We start from the raw sequence: 26,273 nt of genomic DNA, 5'->3' as shown, positions 1-26,273 counted from the left end.
TTTATACCCCTGACGACCTGACGTCATGGAAGAAGGAACAGCAACCGACGCAGGACCCAATACTTTGTTAATCAGGCCGACTGAGGGCAACCTGTCAGCAGATTACCCAAATGTAATGACTGCAACAGTGAAACACGAAGAACATCCATGTCTCAGTGAACTCACAGGTCTCAGCATTCTCTATGGTGAACAGAGCTTCTAAGGAGTGGAGCTTTGTGTTTAGGCTCTTAGCATGGAGCAGCAATACCTTTAGATTTTCTTGGCTTTGATTTGCTACTTCAGAACTACTTTCAGTTTGGCATTGCCTAAAAAAGGCACAATGGGGGAAGACAATGTTTTAGCTAACATTCTAAAGCCTAGATGGGAGAGGTGCAGACCATCCTTGGCAAAGCATTGTGGCCTGTTGACCATCTCAATCCATGCTGACAATGCATCCCCTTTGAAACCAGAAACTCAGCCAATTATTAAAGTCATTCATCTTTTTGTGGCATCATCCCTGGAGAAGGTAAAATACTGCTTAATGCTAGGCTCATACCAATCTGGGACACATATTCCAAGAGGTCCATGGTGTCTCTCTTCGGGTTCACTTCAAAATCCTGAAAGCTCAAAATCCTGAATCTCAAAATCCCAAACTCAAAATCATGAAAGCTCAAAATACTGAAAACTCATAATACTGAATCTCATAATACCGAAAAACATACAGGACACCAACACTGACTGTATTGCAGCTACACTACACTGCACATCCACTTACCTTAATCCAGACCCTAACCCTAAGGTCTGTCACTATCGCACACTCACCTCACCTGTACCCTAACCCTAACTCACTTAACCCGCCCCTAACCCCAAAATCTGTCACTGTCGCACACTCATCTCACTTGCGCTCTAACCCTAACTCACGTAACCCGCCCCTAACCCTAACGTCCATCACAATCCCACACTTACCTGACCCGCGCCCTAACCCGAATGTCCGCACAATCTCACATCAGTGTTGGTGTCCTGTATGTTTTTCGGTATTATGAGATTCAGTATTATGAGTTTTCAGTATTTTGAGCTTTCAGGATTTTGAGTTCGGGATTTTGAGATTCAGGATTTTGAGCTTTCAGGATTTTGAAGTGAACCGCTCTCTTCATATAGTCTAGGGAAATACTTCTTATATATGCAAAATAAATACCTATTTGTTAACCAGGTAGGCCCAAAGTCCGTTTTCAGGGGTGAACCGAAAACCAAAGTTTGATTACGGTAATTGGTCAATGTCATGTGGTAGTTAAATGAAGGCTGAGATAATCAAACCCTGAACCACAGGAACTCCAACTACAGTCATAACCTTCTGCATCTACTAATCAATATTTATCTGTCCATAACAATAAAAGTACAGGACCACTTTGTCATACAGGTATTTTAAGAACACAGTAATACACTAATACACCTTTCTAATCAAAGGGATGGAGGATGTGAACATTAGTACATGTCCCATCTTTCATAAAGTACCAGCTATAAGACATGTTTATCAGCATATACATTGCAGTACACTCTGGGGCAATACATCGCAGTACACTGTGCCAGCCTTACCAAAGGATATTTATACAGATACAGCTCTGAGGCAATACATCGCAGTACGCTGTGCCAGTCTTATCAGAGGATATTATAAAAATACAGCTCTGGGGCAATACATCCCGGTATGTTGTGTCAGTCTTACCAAAGTATATTTATACAGATACAGCTCTGGGGCAATACATCGCAGTACACTGTGCCAGTCACACCAAAGGATATTTATACAGATACAGCTCTGGGGCAATACATCGCAGTACACTGTGCCAGTCTTACCAAAGGATATTTATACAGATACAGCTCTGCGGCAATATATTACAGTACGCTGTGCCAGTCTTACTAAAGGATATTTATACAGATACAGATACAGCTCTAGGGCAATACATTCCAGTACGCTGTGCCAGCCTTACCAAAGGATATTTATACAGATCCTTCTCTGGGGCAATATATTACAGTATGTTGTGCCAGTCTCACCAAAGGATATTTGTACAGATACAGCTCTGGGGCAATACAACACAGTACACTGTGCCAGTCTTACCAAAGGATAATTGTACAGATACAGCTCTGGGGGATACACTCATTTCTGCATCACATTCGCCAACTCACATGTGTACACGCACATCTATCCAACATACTCACACAAACACACACACATACACAAAATCGTATACACCACTCATTTGTTTTAAGTATTACTTTAATGCTGAAGTAATGAAAATAAATGTATTGACCTGCATTCCCTTCTTGCACAGAACTGGCCTTTTTAGTCCAGGATAACACTGTCTGGCCCCTTTTCTTTTTCTCAGATGATGTTCTGATGTTATTCTGAAGGCTGCGTGGCTTATCTTGAAACAGACCTGTAATTAAACATTTTAGGTATACATGAAAACAAGACAAAGACAAAATGTAATGAAATTAGTTGGCACTGCTGTTTTGCATAGAAGAGACAACATATTTTACTTCTGTTTGGCACATGCATATTTGTTGTATTAATTATCTGCTAGAATAAAAAGGAAAACATGCTGAAAGAGACCTCAAGTTCCTAGTCAGTAACATGGCAAACGTTTTCATATTGAATCCCTCTAAAGTCACTGAATAAGAGCAAAAATACAGATGTGAGAGTCTTGCTACTGTATATTGTGCAGTCCTCTGCTTCACCGTATCTCACCCTTCCTTATTGTATGATTGTGATTAATTTAAGAATCATGTCTAGCTAATACCGAGACAGAAACAAAGATCATTATCTCAGTTTATCTCTCTGAAATCTGACACAGCGGTTCTTAGGCAAGTACTAGGCTAGCTGCCCATGTGGGCCATGTAAGCCCAGCCAATTTCCCTTCAAAGGTTCAAAGGTGAGAATCAAACCCTGAAGCTATGGTTGAAAAACTTGAAATATCCAATAGGAGTTTAGGAACTGACATTACATCATGTTTCTTTCGGATTACTTCAATGTGCCCTCTTCCTGGTTTATAACACAATGTCTGATCCAGTTCTATTTTAAAGTTTACACTTGGAATGTACCACTGGTCAACTAACACCAGATTGTGGGATGTCATGTTACAAATAAATAGTACTAGAGCTTCGTAAACATATTATGAAACACCTTCCAGTATTATGAAATAAGCTTAACCTTACATCAAAACAAATTAATTTCTTAGCTTTCTTTAAAAATAATCAATACAAATATAGAATGCAGGGACGTATGAAATATTAACAAAAGGTTATAATGATTAAAACTCTTCTATGTCAGGGTATCGTAAAGATGGCAACCAAACCTCTTAAACTTTTACCTTACAGAATTTTTTAAGATAACTCACTTTGTAATTATCTGTGGGGGGAGGGGGGGGTTGGATCTTTTCTTACATCTAAACTGACATAAATTGTCAGTATTAACACTCCATAGACTTAAATATTTTTCTGGCACTTGCTCTTCTTTAATTTTTTTCAATCAATCAGCTTTTCATCCAACACTGTTCCACTAACTAGTGTTGTCTGTGTGCAGCTCCAGTAATTCATCTGCTCCTCTCAACATCACTTATTCAAGGAACGGGTCCTGGCTGAGTCCTGCTTTTGCCTGCCTGTGGGCCATCTCTCTCCAGAAACAGACTGAACTCATGGACTATATCCCCATGAGATAGATATTGCATGAACCATAGGACAGTCACTCTCTCCATTAATTACAGATGACAGTCAAGCAGCAAGACTCATATATGCATCTCAGGGATTTTATGGGAAGGAAGTCCCTAAATGGGGGAAGCTAGCATGCCATGAGCATCAGCACCCATGTCGTTTCACTTCCCTCCACCTCTTTCTACATAAGTAGGTTGCTTTGCAATTGGGAAGAGTTGCCCTGGTGTCCAACAAGCACATCACTGGTGACAGATAGATCCTGCTCTCCCCTAGGATAGAAACACCCATCAACCCTGATTGACCTCAGAGCACCTGTGCTGTGGTCTGGGCTTCATCCCTCTGTGTAACCAGTGCAGGTTTATCACAGTTCACTAGTAGTGTGGTCTGGGTTTCATCCTTCTGTCTTACCAGTACAGGTTCATCGCCAGTCACCTATGGTGTGGTCCAGGTACCATCTCTCTGTGTTACCAGTGCAGACTCATCTCAGGTCACCTGCACTGTGGTCTGGGTTCCATCTCTCTGTGTTACCAGTGCAGTTTCACCTCAGGTCACCTGTGCTGTGATTTCAGTTTCATCCCTCTGTACTACCAGAGCATGCTTAATATTTAATCATTTTGCTTGTAATGAGGCAATGTATGAAATGGGAGCTTCAGTACAACTGCCTTCCCAAAATAAATAGAAGTCACCTGACAGCAGCTACTACCTTAACATAAAACAGTTCTTACCTCATTAAAGTGAATCTTATCCAAAATGCCCAACCAGGGGTTTTACAGAGTGTACCATGTTCACTCTGTCTGAATGTAACACAGTTCATAAAAAATAATTATTGTACATATGGGACACTTAGTGATGTGTCCAAAGTACCTGCACTGTGTATGGAGACTGCATACAATGTGTGAGACTGTACGCCCAAAGTACATGCACTGTGTACAGGGACTGCACACAATGTGTGATACGGTCTGCCCAAAGTACCTGCACTGTATACGGGGACTGCACACAGTGTGTGACACTGTATGCCCAAACTACCTGCACTGTGTATGGGAACTGCACACAATGTGTGACACTGTATGCCCAAAGTACATGCACTGTATACAGGGACTGCACACAGTGTGTGACACTGTATGCCCAAAGTACCTGCACTGTGTACGGGGACTGAACACAATGTGTGACACTGTGTGCCCAAAGTACACGCACTGTGTACGGGGACTAAACACAATGTGTGACACTGTATGTCCAAAGTACCTTGCACTGTGTACGGGGACTGAACACAGTGTGTGACACTGTATGCCCAAAGTACCTGCACTGTGTATGGGGACTGCCCACAGAGTGTGACAATGTATGCCTAAAGTACCTGCACTGTGCACAGGGACTGCACACAATGTGTGACACTGTATGCCCACAGTACATGTACTGTGTATGGGGACTGCACACAGTGTGTGACACTGTACACCCAAAGTACATGCACTGTATACAGGAACTGCACACAACATGTGACACTGTATGCCCAAAGTACCTGCTCTGTGTATGGGGACTGCACACAATGTGTGACACTGTACCTGTAGAAGGCCGTACTATAAATCTGAAACTGTTGATCTGAAATAAGCCCTCTGGATACTAGGGCACATTATAAAAATAAGATTTATTCTGTAAAAGAATACAGCTGCTTCTTGATAATCACAGAAAAGTGAATTGAACAATAGCAGGCTATAGCTACTTTTGTACACAAAAAAGGACAAGAATCAGCAATTCCATGCCTGTCAAGCCTGGTGGTTCTTCTGGAATATTCTCCAGTGCTTTTCTTACTTAACTTCTCCTTCTAACATCACAACAGGAGCGTGTCATCTAATCAAAGGCAGTTTTTGTAAATGTTAAATAAAATGAAAGCAGTTTACCAAAATCACTTTCTTTGACAATGTTTTTAAGTGTTGTGCAACCTCATAATTTGTATATACAATTCCAGTGGGTATGAGGAGTTCAGGGGGAAACTTGTCTGCTGAAGGTGGCTTTTGGTGAACTGCATTTGTTTTATTTGCATTCACCAAAACTGCCTTTAACATGACAACATTTCCAAACTGGGCAAAGCTCTCTATCCCATGCATTCCTATTTCACAGATCTTATCTGCTCATTCATTCCTTAGAAGTAAAACACAAGCTGGAAGGAGGATGGTCCCTGTCCCATTGACAATCCTTGCTACATCCTTCCTAACAGGCAGTTATCAGACTCACAATGGTTGTCTGGATGAGAAGTGACATTAGTTCTCCCACCGACATCATCCCTGAGTCAGGCCACGCATGCTCTGCTTTACAGAAAAAATTGCCACGGCCAGTTCCACTGATGATCTCCTGCTCTCCACTAGTGGTCACCAATGCAATAGGCTTGGCCAACTCCCTCCTCTCATGATGGATGAGCTGGTAGCAGTCAATCAATCAAATCAGCTTCCATTCAGTCTCTCAAGTGCCCAAATATGGGATGTCTGGAACAGATATGTGGCGGAGCCAGCAATGGGAATAAGCTGATGGTGGAATGCAGAAGTCCATGAAAATTCAAAAGAAAGAAGGAGCGCAGGGAAAAGTGGGAGACGGAAAAGATTAACCAGGTAGGAAGGAATACTGGTTGGCTAGCAAAGAAGCTAAGAAACAAGTTGCAATAACAAAGAGCAGGGCATCATGGGCACTGTACCAGCTTCAGAAAAGTGATTCAGTAGATGGCATAAAAAATATATCAGCATGCAAGGCCAAGACAGAAAGATAAAGAAGACAGTCAGACTCCCAGCATAAGGAATGCCAGCAACAATCTGCTCACCAGCCCAGAGGACATCAAAGGCACATGGAAGGAGTATTCCAGCAGCTTCTGAATTAAAAATACCATCTAGAATCTGCACTGCCCCAGATAAAACCTATGATGAGAAAAGAAGAGGAGCCCACCTTAGAAGAATTAAGAACAGCACTAAGGAAGATGAAGTCAGGGAAAGCAGCAGGGTCAGATGAGTTCACAGCAGACATGATAAAGATGCTGGGTGAGATAGCGGAGAAATGGCTCTTGAGGGTACCAATAACAGTGTGGAGAGAAAGGTATATCCCAGATGAATGGAGAACATGCATACTTGTCCCAGTGTACAAGAACAAAGGAGACATCCACAACTTTGGGCAGTACAGAGGTATCAAACCCTTGTCACATTGCATGACAGTTCTGGAGAGGGTGACTGACAACTGGATATGCAGAGTAGTAGAAAGTACAACCCCAACCTGTCCACATTTAAAACTACCTTGAAAGACTATTTAAATGATAATTGGCTATGCCCCTGTATTGCTCCCAACTAATATTCCTCCTATTTTTCCCACTCATTTCACACGTTAGGCCCAAACAGTGCTCATCCCATAGGGCTATCCCACTATCTGTCTTATCTTTATTAATCTTTGTTCATTCAGATGACCTAACTTGCAAAACTACATGACCATTTATGGAATTTCAGAAGTGACATCACCTTGTAAAGCTACATGAGTTATATACCTCATATATATTGTAAAAAAACAAAACAAAATAGTATTCCCGTATGCCTAAAACATGCATGTTTATATTGTATTCTGTTATTATATTTTGCTATAATATTTTTGCTAAGCTCATTTACATATTGTTAGCAATGTACTACTTAAACTAAGTTTACTGCTTGTACCTTAATAATGTTCTTTTTGTTATGGAGCTATTCTCCCAGGGTCTCCACTGAAAATGTTTTTTTTTTTCAACCCAGTCGGACACTACCCCGGTTAACAAATATAAATAAATAATTGGATAGACATCAGGATGCAGCACAACTGACCTGACATTTGCAGTTAGACAGACACTTGAGAAGAAGCTACAGATGAGGAAAGAGTCCAACTGGGCACTCCTAGACTGGAGAAAGCCTATGACAAGGTCCCAAGTAAGCTGATTTGGGCAGTCCTGTGGTGGTTTGAAGTCCCACAAACACTGGAAAAAGTAGTGCAGGTTATCACAGGGACCCAATGACTTGGGTACAAACAGTGTTCGGCCTCACAGAAGGGTTCCCAGTGGGAGTAGGTGTACATCAGTGTTCAGCTCTGAGCCCATTGCTGTTCATACTGGTGATGGACTACATTAGCAAACAGGTTGAAGGGTACAGATCAACAAAGCTGCTGTATGCAGACAATGTGGCATTACAGGCAGACTCTGAGCTAGAACTTCAGCAAAGGATACGGGAATTGAATGTAAAACTGAAGGCACAACGGAAGAAACTGAGTAGAGATAAGACAGTCATAATGACAGCAAATGGGTGAAATCAGAAGAAGCTGAGAACTGAGCTAGAAGGGAAAGTAGTGGGACAGGTTAACAGCGTCAAGTATTTGGAAGGGCTGGTCGAGGAGAAGTGAAGTCTGAATAAAGAGGTCAAAGCTAGAATCAGAGGGGCTGTAGCCAACTGGCATAGAGTGACAGGTGTAGTGTATAATAGAAGAATGCCAAAGAAACTGAAGCTGAAAAGTAAGGTGCACAAAACAATGGGGCAAGCACTACTACTGTATGTCACAGAAACCTGGGCAGTAAAGGCAGGGCAGATTAAGAAGACAGAGGCAATGGAAATGAAGTACCTGAGAAAGGTGGAAGGATGCACACTGTGGGACAGATGAAGAAATGAGGACAAAAGAGCAGAAGCCAAAGTAGCTCCAATTACAGAAAAGATCAAAGAGAACAGATTACAGTGGTTTGGACATGTGTAGAAAAGCGGAAGACAATCTGGTGAGGAAGATTTGGGACAGACAGGAAGAAGGTAAGAGGAAGTGAGGACATCCAGCAAAGAGGTGGATGGATTGTGTGAGAAGATCTGTGACAGTCAGGCATGAGTGATGAAGAAGGCAGGGGTGTAGCACTGAATAGAGAGAGATGGCGACAGTTAACACGACACCCCAACCCCATGTAAAAAATGACGAGCAAGGGGGGGTTGATGACGATGATGGGTCACACAGGACTTTACTGTTCTGCACTACAGGATCAATGATGGGTCACACAGGACTTTACTGTTCTGCACTACAGGATCGATGATGGGTCACACAGGACTTTACTGTTCTGCACTACAGGATCGATGATGGGTCACACAGGACTTTACTGTTCTGCACTACAGGATCAATGATGGGTCACACAGGACTTTACTGTTCTGCACTACAGGATCGATGATGGGTCACACAGGACTTTACTATTCTGCACTACAGGATCGATGATGGGTCACACAGGACTTTACTGTTCTGTACTACAGGATCGATGATGGGTCACATGGGACTTTACTGTTCTGCACTACAGGATCGATGATGGGTCACACAGGACTTTACTGTTCTGCACTACAGGATCGATGATGGGTCACACAGGACTTTACTGTTCTGCACTACAGGATCGATGATGGATCACATGGGACTACAGGATCAGGCAATAACATAACCGTTTTTAAAGATTTATTTATTTTTTTGCTTTGTAGGATAATGTAATGACATTCCAAATGACTCCAACTCCCACACAAAACAGAACAAGTTGCTGATTCCAAAGGAATAAGGCATAGTAACTAAAATAAACTCTACTGTATGTCTCAGGTCAAACCTCTGCACAGTTACCAGCCCCTAACCTCATGGCTGCATAAGAATGAGTCTATAAGTTTCATTATGCTGGTCTCCATTGTGTCATAGGTCAACAAAAACTATCCAGTGGAACACAACTCAGTAAACCTTTGAAACAAGCACTACCGTGGTTACTGTACAGACATGTTCATACACATGCAAGTGAGGAAATGGGACCAAAAATGTGTCTTGCAGAATATTTTTCATTGTTTTATGATCCAATCAAGCAGAGTTTAATGATATAAAAGCAACAAACAGATAAAGTAGGCTCCGGACCACAGCAAATGCAAGCATCAAAGTATTTATTCAGTAAAAGGTGAGCGCTTTAGCAGCCAAAAGGCCACTTCATCAGACAATGCATAAAACGCATTCATACTATTTAAATACAAATTAGCCAATCAGCATTTTCCCCAACTAATAAAAATTGACATTTAAAAGGGCATTGCATAAAAACATTCAATAAAATAAACAAATTTTATTTATTTATTTTCTAAGTGGTCTACTTATCAAAGTGGGTTTAATGGAGTTTAATGATATACATGTTAAAGATAAAAGCACATCAATTATTTCAAATAAGCAGGGCTCAGATCATGTACAGTGTAGAGGTAAGTCATAAAACCTTTCAGAAAAAGCTATGTCAGATACCTGGGAACATTCAGTCATCTGGTTTCAGAAAAAAGCTTCCACCCTTGAATGTGCAGTGCCATCTTGAATATAACAATGGGCTTTGGAAAAATGGGTAATGGGGTGGTAATTTTATCTATTTTTATTTGATTAACATTTGATTGCCAAGATAGTCCGAGTGGGCGATTTGCCCATATTCAATGGAGGGCTGGAGAGAAAAACTCCACAGGATCAATGTGACACCCCTGCACTGGCCCAGTAATCAGGGAGCCTCAATCCTCACCATTAGCACCAGTGAGGAACGGGAATATTGGGAGGATAAGTACACACACAGTAAAGTACAATTTTTCTTAAGAGCACACAGAGATCACAGACAGCCTGGGGGCTGGTTTCTCCCTCTTTCTTCAGATCCCCAATATGACTCCCCACTGGCACAGCTATAGGGTCAAGATCTCAGCTGAGTGGTCAAGCCAAAACCTCCAGCACCCTACACACACACACACACACACACACACACACACACACACACACACACACACACACACACACACACACACACACACATTTACTTTGAGATTTGATGCCCCCTTCTGCCCAAACTATAAGGTAGCAATCACTGCCACCAACCACCCTTACTTATCAGCTATTATATAAGACCCTTACAAAGGGTGACCAATTCTACTGTGTAATGTTACTATTATCCAAATGGTAAATGTGACCAAGACATTTAAGGCTATTTAGGAGTGGCCTATACAGTGTCAACAAATACATATGCAACTACTGTAAGAGCTTAAATATCTCTAAACAAACCAGCCACAATTAAAAGGTTTAAATATATTTAATAATAAATAATAAAAGCACAAGACAATACTCAATAACTCAACACATGTAGAGAATATAAACATTAGGATGGGAGACATTGTGAATCTAACTGAAAATGTAGAGGTGAAATTGATTTTGAGGCTGGGAGCACACAGGGGATTAGGTCTAAATGACAGTTTTCCCCTAAAACCAGCCCTAAAATCTAGAAAATTGAAATAGCTCCTATATATTTCAGTACATAAAGGAATATATAAACACACACATTTTATTAATTTTAAAATTTCATTTCTGTTTTTGTATTATGTGTAACTAAGGTAATTAATTGGTTAGTAACACAGGATTGGTTAATTTGAATCTAAGTAATATATTTAAATGTGGTTAGTTTGTGTATGAATTGTCTGATGAAGCAATGGTTACCATTGCGAAAGCGCTCACCTTTATGTATTAAATAAGATTTTATTTTATTCTGTTGTAGTTTTGTCAGTTATTCCAGTTATCTTCCACACTGGGCATTTTTTGGATACAGTGACAATAGAGTTCAGAATCACAGGAAATATTTTAAAACATTGCAAGACAGTCTCACATGAATACAGAAAACATCTAAACTAATCGTACTATATTCCTATCTATCTCTAAGAGAGATTACTGTAATCTAGTATTTACTATTAGCAAGTCAGAAGTGCTGATGAGAGGATGTTTTCAGGTCCAAAGACAAATACAAAATGCCCAGAATTTCTCTGAGAGATAGTTCTCAAATTAATAACAACACATTACTTCTGGGTCAACTGGATGACATCACTATTTGTCACTTGCCTTCAGTTTCCAGGCTAACAAATACCAACAGAATTTAACATTTCTCTGTGAAAAATACTTATCTCTCAGAAGTTTGCCTAGAACTGGAAGAAATAAAACAGTTAAACACTTTTACATTTGAAACCTGTAATTATTTCTGTTTCCAGACAATATAAAGAAACCTCTAGCTGTAGACATCCTGTCTACTAGCTGCCTTGAAACTGAGATAAACACAGTTGTAAAACTCTTTGCTTTTCTTGAGGGTTTGCAAGTTAACTCTGTATGTTCCAACTTCTACCATTAAAACACACATCTGCACTGGTATATAGTTTATACACATTTCTGCTCTTTTCCAGTAGGGTACACTGTGGTTACATTCCTGAAGCTAAGTACATAACAAACAGTTCAACACACATTTCTGCAGTAGTAGTTTAATATCCACATAACATATAGTTTTCTTACATTTGTAAGATAAGCATACAAATCATATTAATATTCACAAATGACATTGAATTATTTACAAAGTTCCAGCTAGCTGGGCTGGCAGCCTTACAATTCTCCACCACCAGTAAAAAATCAAGCTAGTTTTTCAAGTGACCCTTGAGAAATGTTGCTTGAGAGGATTGAACCTATCTAGAAACCCTTTACTCCATTCCCTGTCTTGAGAGCCCATCTGCACTGGCATTGCTAACCCCACAGCGGTGTTGCACTGCCATATCATATGCCTGCAACCCTAGGCCCCCCCTTAGTAACTTGGCATTTTGCTGGCTGGCTCAATGTAGCCATGTTAAGAGATTTTGGTCTGTAACTATAGTGAATTTCCTTCCATACAGATAAGGCTGAAATTTCTGCAGTGCCCACACTATGGCTAGACATTCCTTTTCTACAGCTGCATAGCATTCCTCCCTGGGTTGGAGCTTATGACTGAGATAAACCACTGGGTGCTCTTCTTCCTCTGAGGAAACCTGGCTAAGTACACCCCCATCCCATGGTTTGAAGCATCCACCTGCACAACAAATTATTTGCTGTTATCTGGCCTGGCTAACACAGGTAGTTCCTCCCAAAGCTCCTTTAAGCTCCTGGAATGCCTGTTCACATGCTGGGGTCCATTGGTACCTTATCTGGCCTGTTTTTCCTTGTCAGGTCTGTGAGGGGAGCAGCTATGGTACTATAACTGGGGATGAACGTTTTGTAGTACCCTGCTGTCCCTAAAAATGCCCTCACCCGGTTTTGGTTACAGGGGCAGGCCATGACTGAATGGCTTCCACTTTGGCAGGTTCTGGACTGATGTTATCACTCCCCACTCTATGTCCCAGGTAGGAGACATCTGCCATACCCACCTGACATTTGCTGGGCTTAATGGTCAACCCTGCCCTCTGTAGTCTGCCCAGCACCTCCCTGACATGCTGAATGTGCTCTTGCTAGGAATGGCTGTAGATGGCAATATCATCTAGGTAAGCAAGGGCAAAATCTCCTGCTAGGATAAAATCTACCAGCCTCTGTAAAGTCGCTGGGGCATTTTTCATCCTAAAGGGCATCTTTGTGAAGTCATACAAGCCAAAAGGTGTCACAAAGGCTGACCTCTCTTTAGCACTGGGAGTCAAGGGCACCTGCCAGTAACTCTTGGTGAGATCAGAAGTGGTAAGATACTTATCCCCATCCAACTGCTCTAGGGCTTCATCTGTCCTAGACATGGGGTAAGCATATGACTTTCTGTGAATATTTAATGTCCTGTAATCCACACAGAACCTGGTGCTGCCATCCTTCTTTGGTACCAGCACCACTGGGGAGGTCCAGGGACTACTGGACTCCTGAATTACCCCTAGTTCCAACATCTCCTCCCTCAGTCTGACTCTCCTAGGCACTCTATAAGGGGCCTGCTTAATAGGCCTTTGGGGTCCTGTATCCACATGGTGCTGCACCAGGTGGGTGCACCCTGGTTTCCCAGTGAACATGTCCCCAAACTTCTGTAACACTGCTTGGACTTCTCAAACCTGGGGAGAGGAGAGCTGCTGGGACATTGCTACCCCTTCCACTGAGGAGTTCAGTCACCAGATCCCCTTCAGACTCCTCTTGTCATCCACTGCAAATACTCAGCACAAGGGCCTCCCTATCATGATAAGGTTTCATCATGTTAACATGGTACAATCTGTGCCCCTGCCTATTGCCTAATAGTTCTACCATGTAGTTAACATCACTAACCTTCCTTACCACTTTGTAGGGTCCCTCCCAAGCTGCCTGCAGCTTGTTGTCTCTGACAGGAATGAGAACCATTACCTGCTGCCCTACAGCATACTCTCTAGTTTGAGCATTCCTGTCATACCAGACCTTTTTCTGCTGTTGTGCTTCTGTCAGGTTCTCCTGGGCCATGCCCATGAGTTCCCTTAGCCTTGTCCTGAGGTTTATATACTGTATGCCACAACAGACTCCTTGTGGAATTACACTCACCCTCCCACTCATCTACAATTAAATCTAGAGGTTCCCTCACCCTATGCCCATACAGCAACTCAAAGGGTGAAAAACCTGTGAATTTCTGGGGAATAATCTCTGTAAGCCAACAACAGATGGGGCAAATATTTGTCCCAGTCCCTCTTAAACTGGTCTGCAAATGCCTGTAGCATCATCTTGAGTGTAGCCTTTAACCTCTCAACCAGACCATTAGTCTGGGGAAGGTACGGGGTGGTCTTTAGGTGCTTCACTCCACAGTACTTCCACAGACAAGTCAGCAGGTCTGACATGAAATTGGCACCTCTGTCAGTCAGTATTTATTTTGGGAAACCTACCCTGCTGAAAATCTCTAACAAAGCATTTGCCACCTTGTCTGCCTCAATGGAAGACAGAGCCACTGCCTCAAGGTATCTGGTAGCATAATCTACTACCCCTAGGATATACTTTTTCCCTGTGGAACTTGGGGTACTCAGAGGCCCCACAATATCCATATTTATTCTCTGAACTAGCTCCACAATTACAGGCAAAGGCATCAAATGAGCCTTCACCTTGTCTCCTGCCTTGTCTACCTTTTGGCACTGTTCACAGGTCCTGCAGTACCTGTTACATCTCTGGAAATCCCAGGCCAATAAAAGTTTGGCATAATACGTCTCTTTGTACATTTTATGCCCATATGACCTGCAAAGGGAATATCATAGGCTATGGCTAGAAGTGCCAGACAGTAGGCTCTGGGCATAATCAACTGCTGTATTCTCTCACCCTCTTGCCCTCCCTCAAGGGTCCACTCTCTACACAGTAACCCTTTTTCCCAGTATACAGATTCCCTCTTCCCTTGAGAATCAGGTGCCTCTCTAGCTATATCCCTCAGGCCTTGAAATGTAGGGTCTGAGAGCTGAGCCTCTCTCAATTCTCTCTTAATAACCCTTCTCAGGTCCCCTTCCACAGGAAGTCTGGTATCCTCTGACAGCAGTGCCTCACTGTCAGCCTGGGTACTACTACTCACCTCTGCCCTTGCAGTCACTCTATCCAAGGGAACATGAGTACCAACATGCAGCTGTAGCTCACCTTCAGTCTCACTGCTACAGAGTAGCTCCCTCCCTGAAGTAACCTTCACACCAGTCCTGGCTGCAATTATGCGGTCTGTCTGGGTCTCCCCAGGCTACCAGACCCACATGCTTGTCTCCAAGTCTGACTGCGTGTAACTGCATGCACACACGGTACTGCATTATCAAAATAATTCCCTTTCAGGGCATCTGCAAGGTGGTATTTTGGTACCCTTGTTGTCTCAAGACAACCTACTTTTGGCCTTGTTGTCATTCCCACTTACTAGTTCTCCCACCTTTTGTTTTACCTTGCCTCCATGGACATCAATATGCTACATGAGCCCACTGGTTGCATTTAAAATATTTAACCCTTGGTCCTGCATGTGTACCTGGACTAGTGGCTTCCCCTGCTACTGGCAGATTCTGTTGGGGGAGTCTGGGATGCCCACCATGGGTTCCCTTAGACCCATGAGTAGCACTGCGTTTCCCTTTCCTGTGCAGTGATGCCCTGCTTGATAGGTATAGGTCTCCCTTTTTTCCCAACTCATCTGCAGTACTGCATTGTCTGCAGCTAACCAGATCCTCATGTCCTCAGGCAAAGTTCTAAGGGCTTGTTCCCTCACCAAAAGGTCTGCCAGCCCCTCAAAAGTGGTGACCTGACATTTACTCACCCACCTATGGAAATAAGTGCTCAGTTCAGCAACATATTCGCACACACTTTCATCTGCCTTGCGTCTATGCTCATGAAACTTTTTCCCATAAGCTTCAGGTGTTAACTTAAAAAATTCTAGCAAACAATTCTTTACAATATTATAATTTAAAAAGTCAGTATCAGACAGTTTGGAAAGAACAGTTACAGCTTTACCATGGAGTAAGGGGGTCAGGAACCATACCCAGAACCCTTGGCCAACATTATACTGTTTACAGACCCTCTCAAACATGTGAATGAAAGTATCAAAATGATCCCCCTGTAAACTGCGGAAGAGATTTACTGACCTTTGTTGCTTTTGGGGTTCGGTTACTCCCTTCCTCCATGACTCTGGCAAAGAGTCAGCATCTCGTTTTCATGTTGCCTCTGCCTCTCATTCTCTTCAGCCTCCATATTTTTCAGTCTCTCTGCTGGTTCTATTTCCAAAACACTTGGCCTCCAACTCAAGTCTCTTTAGCTGCAGACGGATTTTTAAGTCCTCTGTGGAAAGGTTGAGCTGTACATTTTCTGAGAGCTGTACGTCTCCATGGCCAGACTGATCATCCTCCTGGTTACTATTCTGTAATGCAGCTGTGACTAAAGCTGCAATCATGTCTGCTTTAGTCAGGTTTTCATGCATCATTCCTTTAGCCTGGCACATCTTAGCCAACTGACTCCTTGTCAGCTTGCAATACTCCTCTGCTGACATGCTTGCCTCCTCTCCCTGACTAACTAAGCTAAAAAAACTAAAAATAAAACAATTGTGATATGAACTCTGAATGTTCACTGCATGGCTGATTTAGAGTACAAAACACCTTCAGTGACCACTGTGCCCAGCTACAGGAATTCAATATCCACACCCCTACAAGCCAATTAATATGTGATGTGGCTATCTCACCACTATCACCAATTAATATGCAATGCCCCTGCACTTGCCCAGTAATCAAGGAGCCTCAATCATCACAACTAGCACCAGTGAGGGACATGCACATTGTAAGGATGACAAGTACACACACAGTAAAGTACAATTTCCCTTAAGAGCACAAAGATATCACAGTCAATCTGGGGCTCATTTCTCCCCCTCTCTCCAGATCCCCAATAAGACTCCCCACTGGCACAGCTATAGGGTTAAAATCTTAGCCAAGTGGTCAAGCCAAAACCTCCAGTACCTTCTCTGTCCAAACAGTGCTTTGTGTCCCTGCCCAAGTAGCTGACACACACACACACAAACACACACACACACACACACACACACACACACACACACACACACACACATACACACACACACACTTTGAGATTTGATATATATACAAACACACAGACACTCCTGGGGAAGGCTGGCACAGGTTAATTCACTATGATCCCTTCTGCCCAGATTATAAGGTAGCAATCACTGCCACCAACCACCCTTACTTATCAGTTACTATATAAGGCCCTTACAAAGGGTGACCAATTCTACTGTGTAATGTTACTATTATCGAAATGGTAAGTGTGACCAAGGATTTTAAGGCTATTTAGGAGTGGCCTATACAGTATAACCAAATACATATGCAAGTACTCTCAGAGCTTAAATATCTCTAAACAAACCAGCCACAATTAAAAGGTTTAAATATATTTAATAATAAATAATAAAAGCACAATACAATACTCAATAACTCAACACAGTGACAAGAGAGTTCAGAATCACAGGACATTTTTTAAAACAACATTGCAGGACAGTCTCACATAAATACAGAAAGCATCTAAACTAATCTTACTATACTCCTATCTAACTCTAAGAGAGATTACTGTAATCTAGTACTTACTATTAGCAAGGCAGAAGTGCTGGTGAGAGGATGTTTTCATGTCCAAAGACAAATACAAAATGGCCAGACTTTCTCTGAGAGATAGTACTTAAATTAATAACAACACATTTCTGCTGGGTCAACTGGATGACGTCACTATTGTCTATGGTGTCAAATACTAACCTATGAAACCTATGAAACCTAAATAATTTGTCACCTGCCTTCAGTTCCCAGATTAACAGATACCAACAGAATTTAACATTTCTCTGTGAAAAATACTTTCTCTCTGAAATTTGCCTACAACCGGAAGTCGTAAAACACTTAAACACTTTTACATTTGAAACCTGTAATTATTTCTGTTTCCAGACAATAGAAAGATACATCTAGCTGTAGACATCTTGTCTCCTAGCTGCCTTGAAACTGAACTGCCTTATGTACACAGACCACCCTCTCCACCTCCCAACAGGCTCAAATATATGTGAGAGATGCAACTATATAGCCAAATTGGAGGCTGAGCTCTCTCAACCCAGTACTGGCGCAGTCAGTCAGGCGGAGAAGTTAACCACATACACCACAAATCCAGTCTCACATAGACCTATCGCAACAGCAAACCAAACATATAAACACACAAAAACATACTCGGAGGCTCTAAATAAAAATCTTCCCAAGCAGCAGAGACCTCCAAAGCAGACATCCAAGCAACTGCTACCCCACAACAATACCCACGTATCACATAGTTTACAAAGTCAGTGTGCCACACAGTCACAGCCCTTAAGGCTAAACAACACACCTAATACACTTGTAATAGGTGACTCTATTGTCAGACACACTGACGTCCCACTCACCAGGCTGAACAAGGAGAAGGCCACTGTAAGCTGCTTGTTGGGTGTCAGGATCCGCCACATAACACAAGCACTCAGGTCACTCCAAAGCAAGTACAAATATGACTCTGTCATTGCCCATGCTGGTGGGAATGACCTGAGACGTACCTCCCTGGACTACATGAAAAGAGACATAGAGGAGCTCTCTGATCATGTAGCCCAGGCCGGTATGACCCTGACCTTGAGTAGCATCTTACCCTCACCAAGAATGATGCCACAGTATAAAGACAAAATGATCAATTTTAACAATTGGCTAAAGTATTGGTGTAATTCAAAGGGGATCCAGTGTCTGTCAGCCTGGGATGACATGCTCGATAAGCCACGCTGCTTCGCTAGGGGCAGCTTGCACCTATCACCCCTGGGCTTTCGAATATTGGCTAAGGCTCTTGCCACCCCCATAGTGCCTTTTTTAGGCAAGGCTCAAAAGACAAACCCACCTCCATAGACAACACAAGGAAAAAGAAACTAAGGGTAATGCTGCTCAACGCCAGAACTCTAAACCTCAAGATGCATGCACTCAAGACTCTCCTCAGTATGGAGAATATCGATATCTGTGCAGTAACAGAAACTTGGTTCAAGGCTCCCAAGAGCACCGTAGCACTACCAGGTTATACCTCATACCATGCTTTTTGGCCCCAAAACGCATACCAAAGCACAAAAGGAGGGGGAGTATGCATATTCATCAAATATACTCACACCTCCAGGTTAGTGGCACTGCATGAAGCACCGGAAACCATCCATGTGCAACTAACAGTGGGCAAAACTGCCTTTCAGTTTGTAGCCTGCTACAGACCACCCTCCCAAACTCAGGAACCCCACTCAGCTTTCCTGAGAACACTGGAGAATGTGAAGGTCTCTCCAAACACCATCATATTGGGTGACCTCAACTATCCAAACATAAACTGGGAGCACTACTCAAGCCCCAACACCCTTGCCCAATGCTTCCTAGAATTTATAAACTCAAATGCTATGAAACAACTGGTCACCACTCCCACAAGAGGCGGAAACATATTGGACCTGATCATCACCAACATGGGGACTCTATGTTCCATACCAGAGGTATACCTCTCATTGGTAAGATCTGACCATAAATTAATCTCACTGTACATCCATATCCCGTCCCCACCCCCAGCCAAGGAAACCACAGTGAAGAATTTCTCAAAAGCAAACTTCACACTTCTCAAAACTGAGGTGGAATCTTTCAAATACACTGGGCCAGTGGAAAATATGGCCCAAACCACAGAATCCTTTACAAATGCATTCTATGGACACGTACAGGAATGCATGGATCGTGCTATCTCAAAATAAACCAAGACTCACTCCTCCAAAGGCAGGAGACCTGTCTGGTGGACCCCAGCCATAAATAAGCTATACAACAGAAGGAGGAAGTTACTACATGATAGAGCAAAATCCCAAAAAGGGAAGGCATCTCTGATCAGTACTAGCAAGAAACTATGATCCCTCATAAAATTATCTAAGGCCAGCTTCGAAAGAAAAATTGCACAAGACACTAAAGATAATCACAAGGCCTTCTTTAGTTATGTCAGGAACCTGGGTGGCAACTCCCAGATATGCTCTGAGTTAGTGCAAAAATGACAAAAAATACACTGAACCCATAGACATTGCCAACATCCTGGCAGACAGGTTCAGTGCAAATTTCTCCCCCCTTCCCCCCAAAACAGCAAATGTCTATCCCAACAGAGTGTAGCCTCCCTGACATCACAGATGCACAGGTGAGAGCTGCCCTCTCCAAAGCAAAATCACAGCATCAATGGGACCGGATGGTGTCCCGGACTGCATCTTATATGAGCTCCAAGAAGAACTGAACCCTCACATAAAGTCACTGTTCAATCTCAGCCTTACTACAGGATATGTACCCAAGGAATGGAGTACAGCAACAGTGGTCTCACTCCACAAAGGTGGTGCCACAACGGACCCCGGAAACTATCGCCCTATAAGCCTGACTAGCCTGGTCTGCAAAGCTATGGAGCATATCATCATGGAACTCATAAACAAAGACATTGGGAACCTCCAAACACTGAATCCTACCCAATTCGGCTTTGTTAAGGGCATATCTTGCCTCTTGAACCTGGTCGACTTCTTTGAAACAGTCACCAAGGCCATAGATGAAGGGAAGGTAGTCCACACAGCCTACCTGGTCCTTACAAAAGCCTTCGACACAATACCCCACTCGGGCATCATAAATAAGCTCACCAGATTAAATATCAACCCCTATGTCACAAGATGGGTTGCAAACTGGCTCAGGGATAGAACCCACACGGTCAGAATTGCAGGTGCCATGTCAGACTCTAAACCAGTTACAAGTGGCGTCCCACAAGGCTCAGTCCTGGGACCTCTCTTGTTTGGTATATATTTCTCTGAGGTACAGGCTAACACAGGAGGACTATGGCTGACCAAGTTCGCAGATGACTGCAAACTGGGTGCCATAATCGACTTGCTGACTGACACAAGCATCCTCCAAAAGGGTCTCACAGAGACGGATAACTGGTGCCAGAGCCATGGCCTAAAGCTAAATGCCAAAAAGTGCATAGTCATCCCCTTTGGGAAAAACAAAGTGCCCACAAATTACCACATAGGTGGTAATCAAGTACGGAAGAAGTAATTAGGGATTTGGGGACCCAAGTAGATAGCAATCTCTCCTTTGACAATCACGTTGCCAAAGTGGTTAGAAAGACCTTCTATATAGCCCACCTTATCATGAAAAGGTTCACATCTAGATCAAGAGAGGTCATTGTGCCCCTCTACTCATCACTCATCAGGCCCATAATTGAATACAATGTCCCATTTGGGATGTACCTTACCCGACACCTGCAGAAACTGGAAAGACCCCACAAGTACCTCACCAAGAGGATCAAGGGACTCAAACAGATGCCCTATGCAGTTAGGCTAAAGAAACTCCAGCTCTACTCAATTGCTTACTGCCTACTCAAAGGCGATCTGTGCCTGACGTATAAAGCCATGTCCAAACCAGAATTAATGGACATGCTCCACCTCAGGAAATCCAAATCCCTTAGAGCTACACGCTCCAGGGACTTAAACCTCAGCACAGAAATAAATAGGACATGCTGGAGGGACAGATTCATATTCCAGAGGCTCCCCTCACTCTGGAACAAAATCCCAATCCATGTTAGGCAGAGCCCCTCAATGACTCTCTTCAAGAGAAATCCTGATGAGTGGATGGGAGATCATAGGTTTACCCCTGGGATCTCTTATGTGTCCCTACTAGACAGAGGCACAGTAAACTAACCTTAAAAGGGCTATCTTCTATGACAGAGGCACAATCAACTAATCTAAAAGGGTGGTGAAAGCCAAACACACTCTGGCTAGGCTTATAAATGCCCTAGGGCAGATAGCCTAGTATCAACCTATGAACCTATGAACCTATAAGATAAACACTGTCATAAAACTCTTTGCTTTTCTTGAGGGTTTGCAAGTTAACTCTGTACGTTCAGGCCTCTACCATCAAAACATATGTTTGCATAGGCATATAGTTTATATACATGTCTGTTCTTTTCCAGTACAGTACACTGTGGTTACATTCTTGAAACTCAGTACGTAACATACAGTTCAACACACACTTCTGCACCAGTAGTTTAATATCCACATAACATATAGTTTTCTTACATTTGTAAGACAAACATACAAATCATATTAATATTCACAAATGACATAGAATTATTTATAAAATTCCAGCTAGCTGGGCTGGCAGCCCCACAATCAGAAACAGCACAGGATAATAAAAGGCAAAATAATGAGGCTTTTATACATAAAACAGAATGGAAAATTTCAATACATATATATATATATATATATATATATATATATATATATATATATATATATATATATATATATATATATAAAATGTGTGGTTCTAGCATTTTTTTTTCCAAGTTAGATACAAATGTGTTGGTTTGGATACATACAATTATACAGCAAATAAATTAGTTTTAACAGAATTTATGCTATCACTTTTGTACAGTATGTTAAGTTTTGTAGCTAATAACTTACAGGGTATGAGAAGTTAGACGGAGAGCAGAGAAAAATAGTTGATGGAGATTGTAGTACAAGGGGGGGGGTGGAAAGGATTGACAAGAAGGCAGAACATGGAAACTAGGTAAGGGGGTGGAAGAGGATATGGATGGGTATTGTAGGAAGAGATAGGTGGAAGTAAACAGAATAGAGGAATTGGGGGGGTGAACAAAGTGGTTGTGAGAAAGGTGGGTGGTGGAATTGCTTGTTTAGGTTTAGCCAGGGGAGACACATGAGCAGAGCCAGTTGTTGGTTAGGTACACAGTAAATAATCATAAAGAAGGAGCAGAAGAAAGTAGAAAACAAATTCAATAGGAAATAGTGAGAACTAGCCAGTTATGAGTTCTTTATCCACAAAGTAAATCTGGGTTTTTATGTGTTCTTTATCCACAAAGTAAATCTGGGTTTCTATGTGTTCTTTATCCACTAAGTAAATCTGTGTTTCTATGTGTTCTTTATCCACAAAGTAAATCTGTGTTTCTATATTTCTATAAATGTATAGTGTCTGAGTTTGTATCTCAGAATTTTAACTGGCAGCATGCACACGAACAAATTCTGCAGATATAGCACTTACCAGAGCACATCACACATGAGATTCCTTCTGCACTGAGGTTGTATTTCAGGTCAAGCAGAACTTGGATGTTCGTGTCTGGTTGGAACAGTAACGGGGCTCTGCTGGCTGGAGGCAGATGCACAGCGAACATCACAGAAAGAATCAAAACAAATATATACAAAGCTGGAAAACAAAAACAAAAAAAACATTTTACACATTAGACTTTCACTGCATTTTCTAAGTGTAAAAACTGACTGAAGTTACAGGGGTTAAAGAAATGAAATCTGAAATGTTTACAGGCTGTCTGTGCAACTCATCAACTTGAAGTGAGAAAGTGGGTGCTCCTTCAATCCTTTCTCATTTGTGTGATTTCAGAGTTAGTGTGTATATATTGTTTGTTATTTACAGTTCGGAGATATGGGGGCTTGCTTCCACATTGGGTGTGCCGGTGACTTGCTTCTTAGTAAAGAAATATTTTTTTGTGTGTTCTACATCCTTGGGAGTATTGCTATGGAGTTGTGATTTCCCAAACATTTAGGCATTTTGAGGCAGCTGATTAATCATGTCAATGAAGAAAGACAGCAATTACTGACAATGGATTCATTTATTATCTGATGTGAATGTCAAGCCATAAAAATACATATTCAGCTAAGCCTCATTCACTAAAGTCTTTTAGCTAACTTTTTTCTTTTTAATAATATGCATGATTTGGGTTCCTATTATATAATCAAAGATGCAATCCTTCGAATGCATCTTAATCGAGCTTGAAAGCAAGAAACAGCAAAATAGCGAAACGGCATAGAAGCAATTTCTTTCCCTGGGAAGGAAATCGCTTGGCTGCCCCCGTTACTTTGCCGTCTTTGTCATTGTAGTGCGAGTTGATATATTTAAATAGGGGTGTGGGGGGGCATAGCCTCCCACATTTGGGGTTGTGGGGGGCGAAGGCCCCCACTTTATGTAATGCTTTGAAGTTTTTATTTTTTTCGTGGAACAGCGATTTTTTTTTCCCAGGGAGTGTTTGGGATTGTGAGGTTTTGCTTACATGGGGTCGATAAATCAGTGTTCACTTTTTTAAGCATTCACTGATTTAATACAGACCCTATGATTTTCAGTTTTGGACACTGCAGGTATATAGAAAGGTAAAGTACAAGATACTGACCCTTCTTCTGTCTGCACATGCTTACTACACCCTCTAACGCATCTCAACAGCGAAATAAATTAAAAAAAAATGTTACTATGAATAAAAATGCAGGTGATCAGGGGAAAAGTGTCAGCAAGTTAGGATTACTGATAAAGTCTAGTAAACTGAAATGTAAAGCAAATGTTCTGAATTCGAAATATCCGGTTTCGTATCAACAGCAAAATAAGGAAACCTTAGCTAGAATTTTTGACTGCTCTTGAAGCAGAACCTTATAGCCAAGCATGGGTAGTGCTACTATATGCAAGACAATCCCCTATTACAACTTTCAGGATCATAGGACATTACTAGGCTATTGGCCATGAGGCCCTTACAAGCCTAGCCAAGAAAAGCAATTAATTACAAAGTGTATCAGACTAATCCTTCTATGCGATGTTCCATCACGCTTTAATCTGCTGAGGAGCAGTACTTTTCCTGTACTGTTGACAGGGCTGGAGGGTGGCACCCTCCAACATTTGCTGCTCTGCTACTGTTACTGCGACAGTCTCTGCCAACACACTGCTAAGGGAAATGCTGCGCTGTATCACCCCCTTAACAATCATGCTCAGTTGTCTCGATTACACATAAAGCTGGCTTTGAGGTGTTATCTATCACTCAGCTAAAAGAGTGAGACATTCAGGTAGTAAACTGTGGCAAAATAGTAATTGTAAAACACTTACCATAAATCTAGATGTTCGAGTGTACTCACTGTTGCAGTCCTGACTTGTGGGATTTCCTGCTGTGGAAGCCCTTGGCCGGCCCAACTACCAGAGTACAAATCTCCATCCTCCCAAGGCCGGTGGACACTCTACTCTGGCAACAGTACGCTTGGGTATAAAGGGAGCCAGCTGATGACATAATGTCATTCTTTTCTTACCCCTTAGAAGGTAGGATCCCCTGAATGAAGCATGCAAGGGACAAAGGTAGAAAAAGGGGCCTGCAGGGTAAACACCAAGGGAGTCTTCTGGTAAGTGCAGAAAACAGAAGCAGACTGCTACTGTAGGCAAAAAGGGGGAGGGGGAAGATGACTGCAACAGTGAATACACTAAAACATCTACATTTATGGTAAGTGTACCCAACTGTACTATGTTCTTCGTGTTTCACTGCTGCAGTCGTGAGTTGTGGAATGACTCCCAAAGCTGAGATGAGAGTGGAAGGAAGATTATGGGAAAAGGGAATGGCCTGCAGGATGGCAGTGATAACCCTATTATAGACCCGGAGAAGCCAGATAAGTGGTATTTTTGGCAAAGGTATGCACAGATGACCAGGTAGCAGTTTCTAAAATGTCTTTGGTAGGTACTCCTTTCAGGAAGGCAGCAGACATAAAAGACTTCTCTCTGGTCTGGACTGACCAATGCACTGAAAAACTGCTTTAGGCTCCGACGGCAAAAACAGACTGAAATCGTGATGTAGGCTGGCTTCCTTTATACTCAAGCATACTAACGTCAGGGTAGGGTGTCCACCAGCATTAGGAGGAGGGATATTTTTACTTTGGTGGTTGGGCCAGCCAAGGGCTTCCACAGCAGGTATTCCACAAGTCAGGACTGCAACAGTGAAACACAAAGAACATTTGTTGTTTTACACTCTATTTATTGTATCTCTCACACATAACATCCAATACTAAGGTATGTCTTTTTCTATAGCATTTAGCTAGCAACAAGACAGTGATGATAAACTGTCACTTTGTACTGTACTTACTGCATCTTTCAAGCATAAGATCAAGTACTAAGTTATGTTTTATTTTATAGTATTCAGCTAGGGAAAAAACTGCAATGGTATACTGTTACCTTGTACTATATTTAATGTTTTTCTCACTAATAAAAGCTAATACTGTCTTTTTTTTGCTTATAATTCATGTAGTAGTTGCAGCAAAAATATGTCACAAAACTGTTGCACTGCATTGTGTTTTTCCAACCTTATCTACCCGTTCACCACATGGCATGTTTTCTTGGAACACACAGCCCAGGAATGGCTGAGTGAATATCTGACAAGACATTGGTTTAGCTGGCTAGTCTCTCATCCGCCATGTGTAATACGGCTTATTACTTGCTTTTCTTTGTACCATTTTTAAAATCATACTTATAGGGTTTCCTCACCCTTTCCATCCT

The 26,273-nt window shown here is 42.1% G+C and overlaps 1 protein-coding gene across 1 annotated transcript in view; it reads right to left on the bottom strand.

The window, feature by feature from the left end:
• The window catches only part of DISP3 (dispatched RND transporter family member 3), a 2,757,501-nt gene that overhangs the window by 648,111 nt on the left and 2,083,117 nt on the right, over positions 1 to 26,273 (bottom strand). Inside the window, exons 11-12 of the mRNA XM_044063608.1 lie at positions 23,010 to 23,171; positions 2,283 to 2,408 (exon numbers count right to left, since the gene is read on the bottom strand). Of these exons, the coding sequence (XP_043919543.1) occupies positions 2,283 to 2,408; positions 23,010 to 23,171 (288 nt within the window). The remainder of the gene's footprint in view (positions 1 to 2,282; positions 2,409 to 23,009; positions 23,172 to 26,273) is intronic.

The sequence above is a fragment of the Protopterus annectens genome, chromosome 2.part1 (assembly GCF_019279795.1).
Source record: "Protopterus annectens isolate FY-2018-M chromosome 2.part1, PAN1.0, whole genome shotgun sequence".
In the NCBI taxonomy this organism is placed as follows: Eukaryota; Metazoa; Chordata; order Ceratodontiformes; family Protopteridae; genus Protopterus; species Protopterus annectens.
Note: the sequence above shows the minus strand (reverse complement) of the source record. Positions and strands in the feature narration are given on the sequence as shown.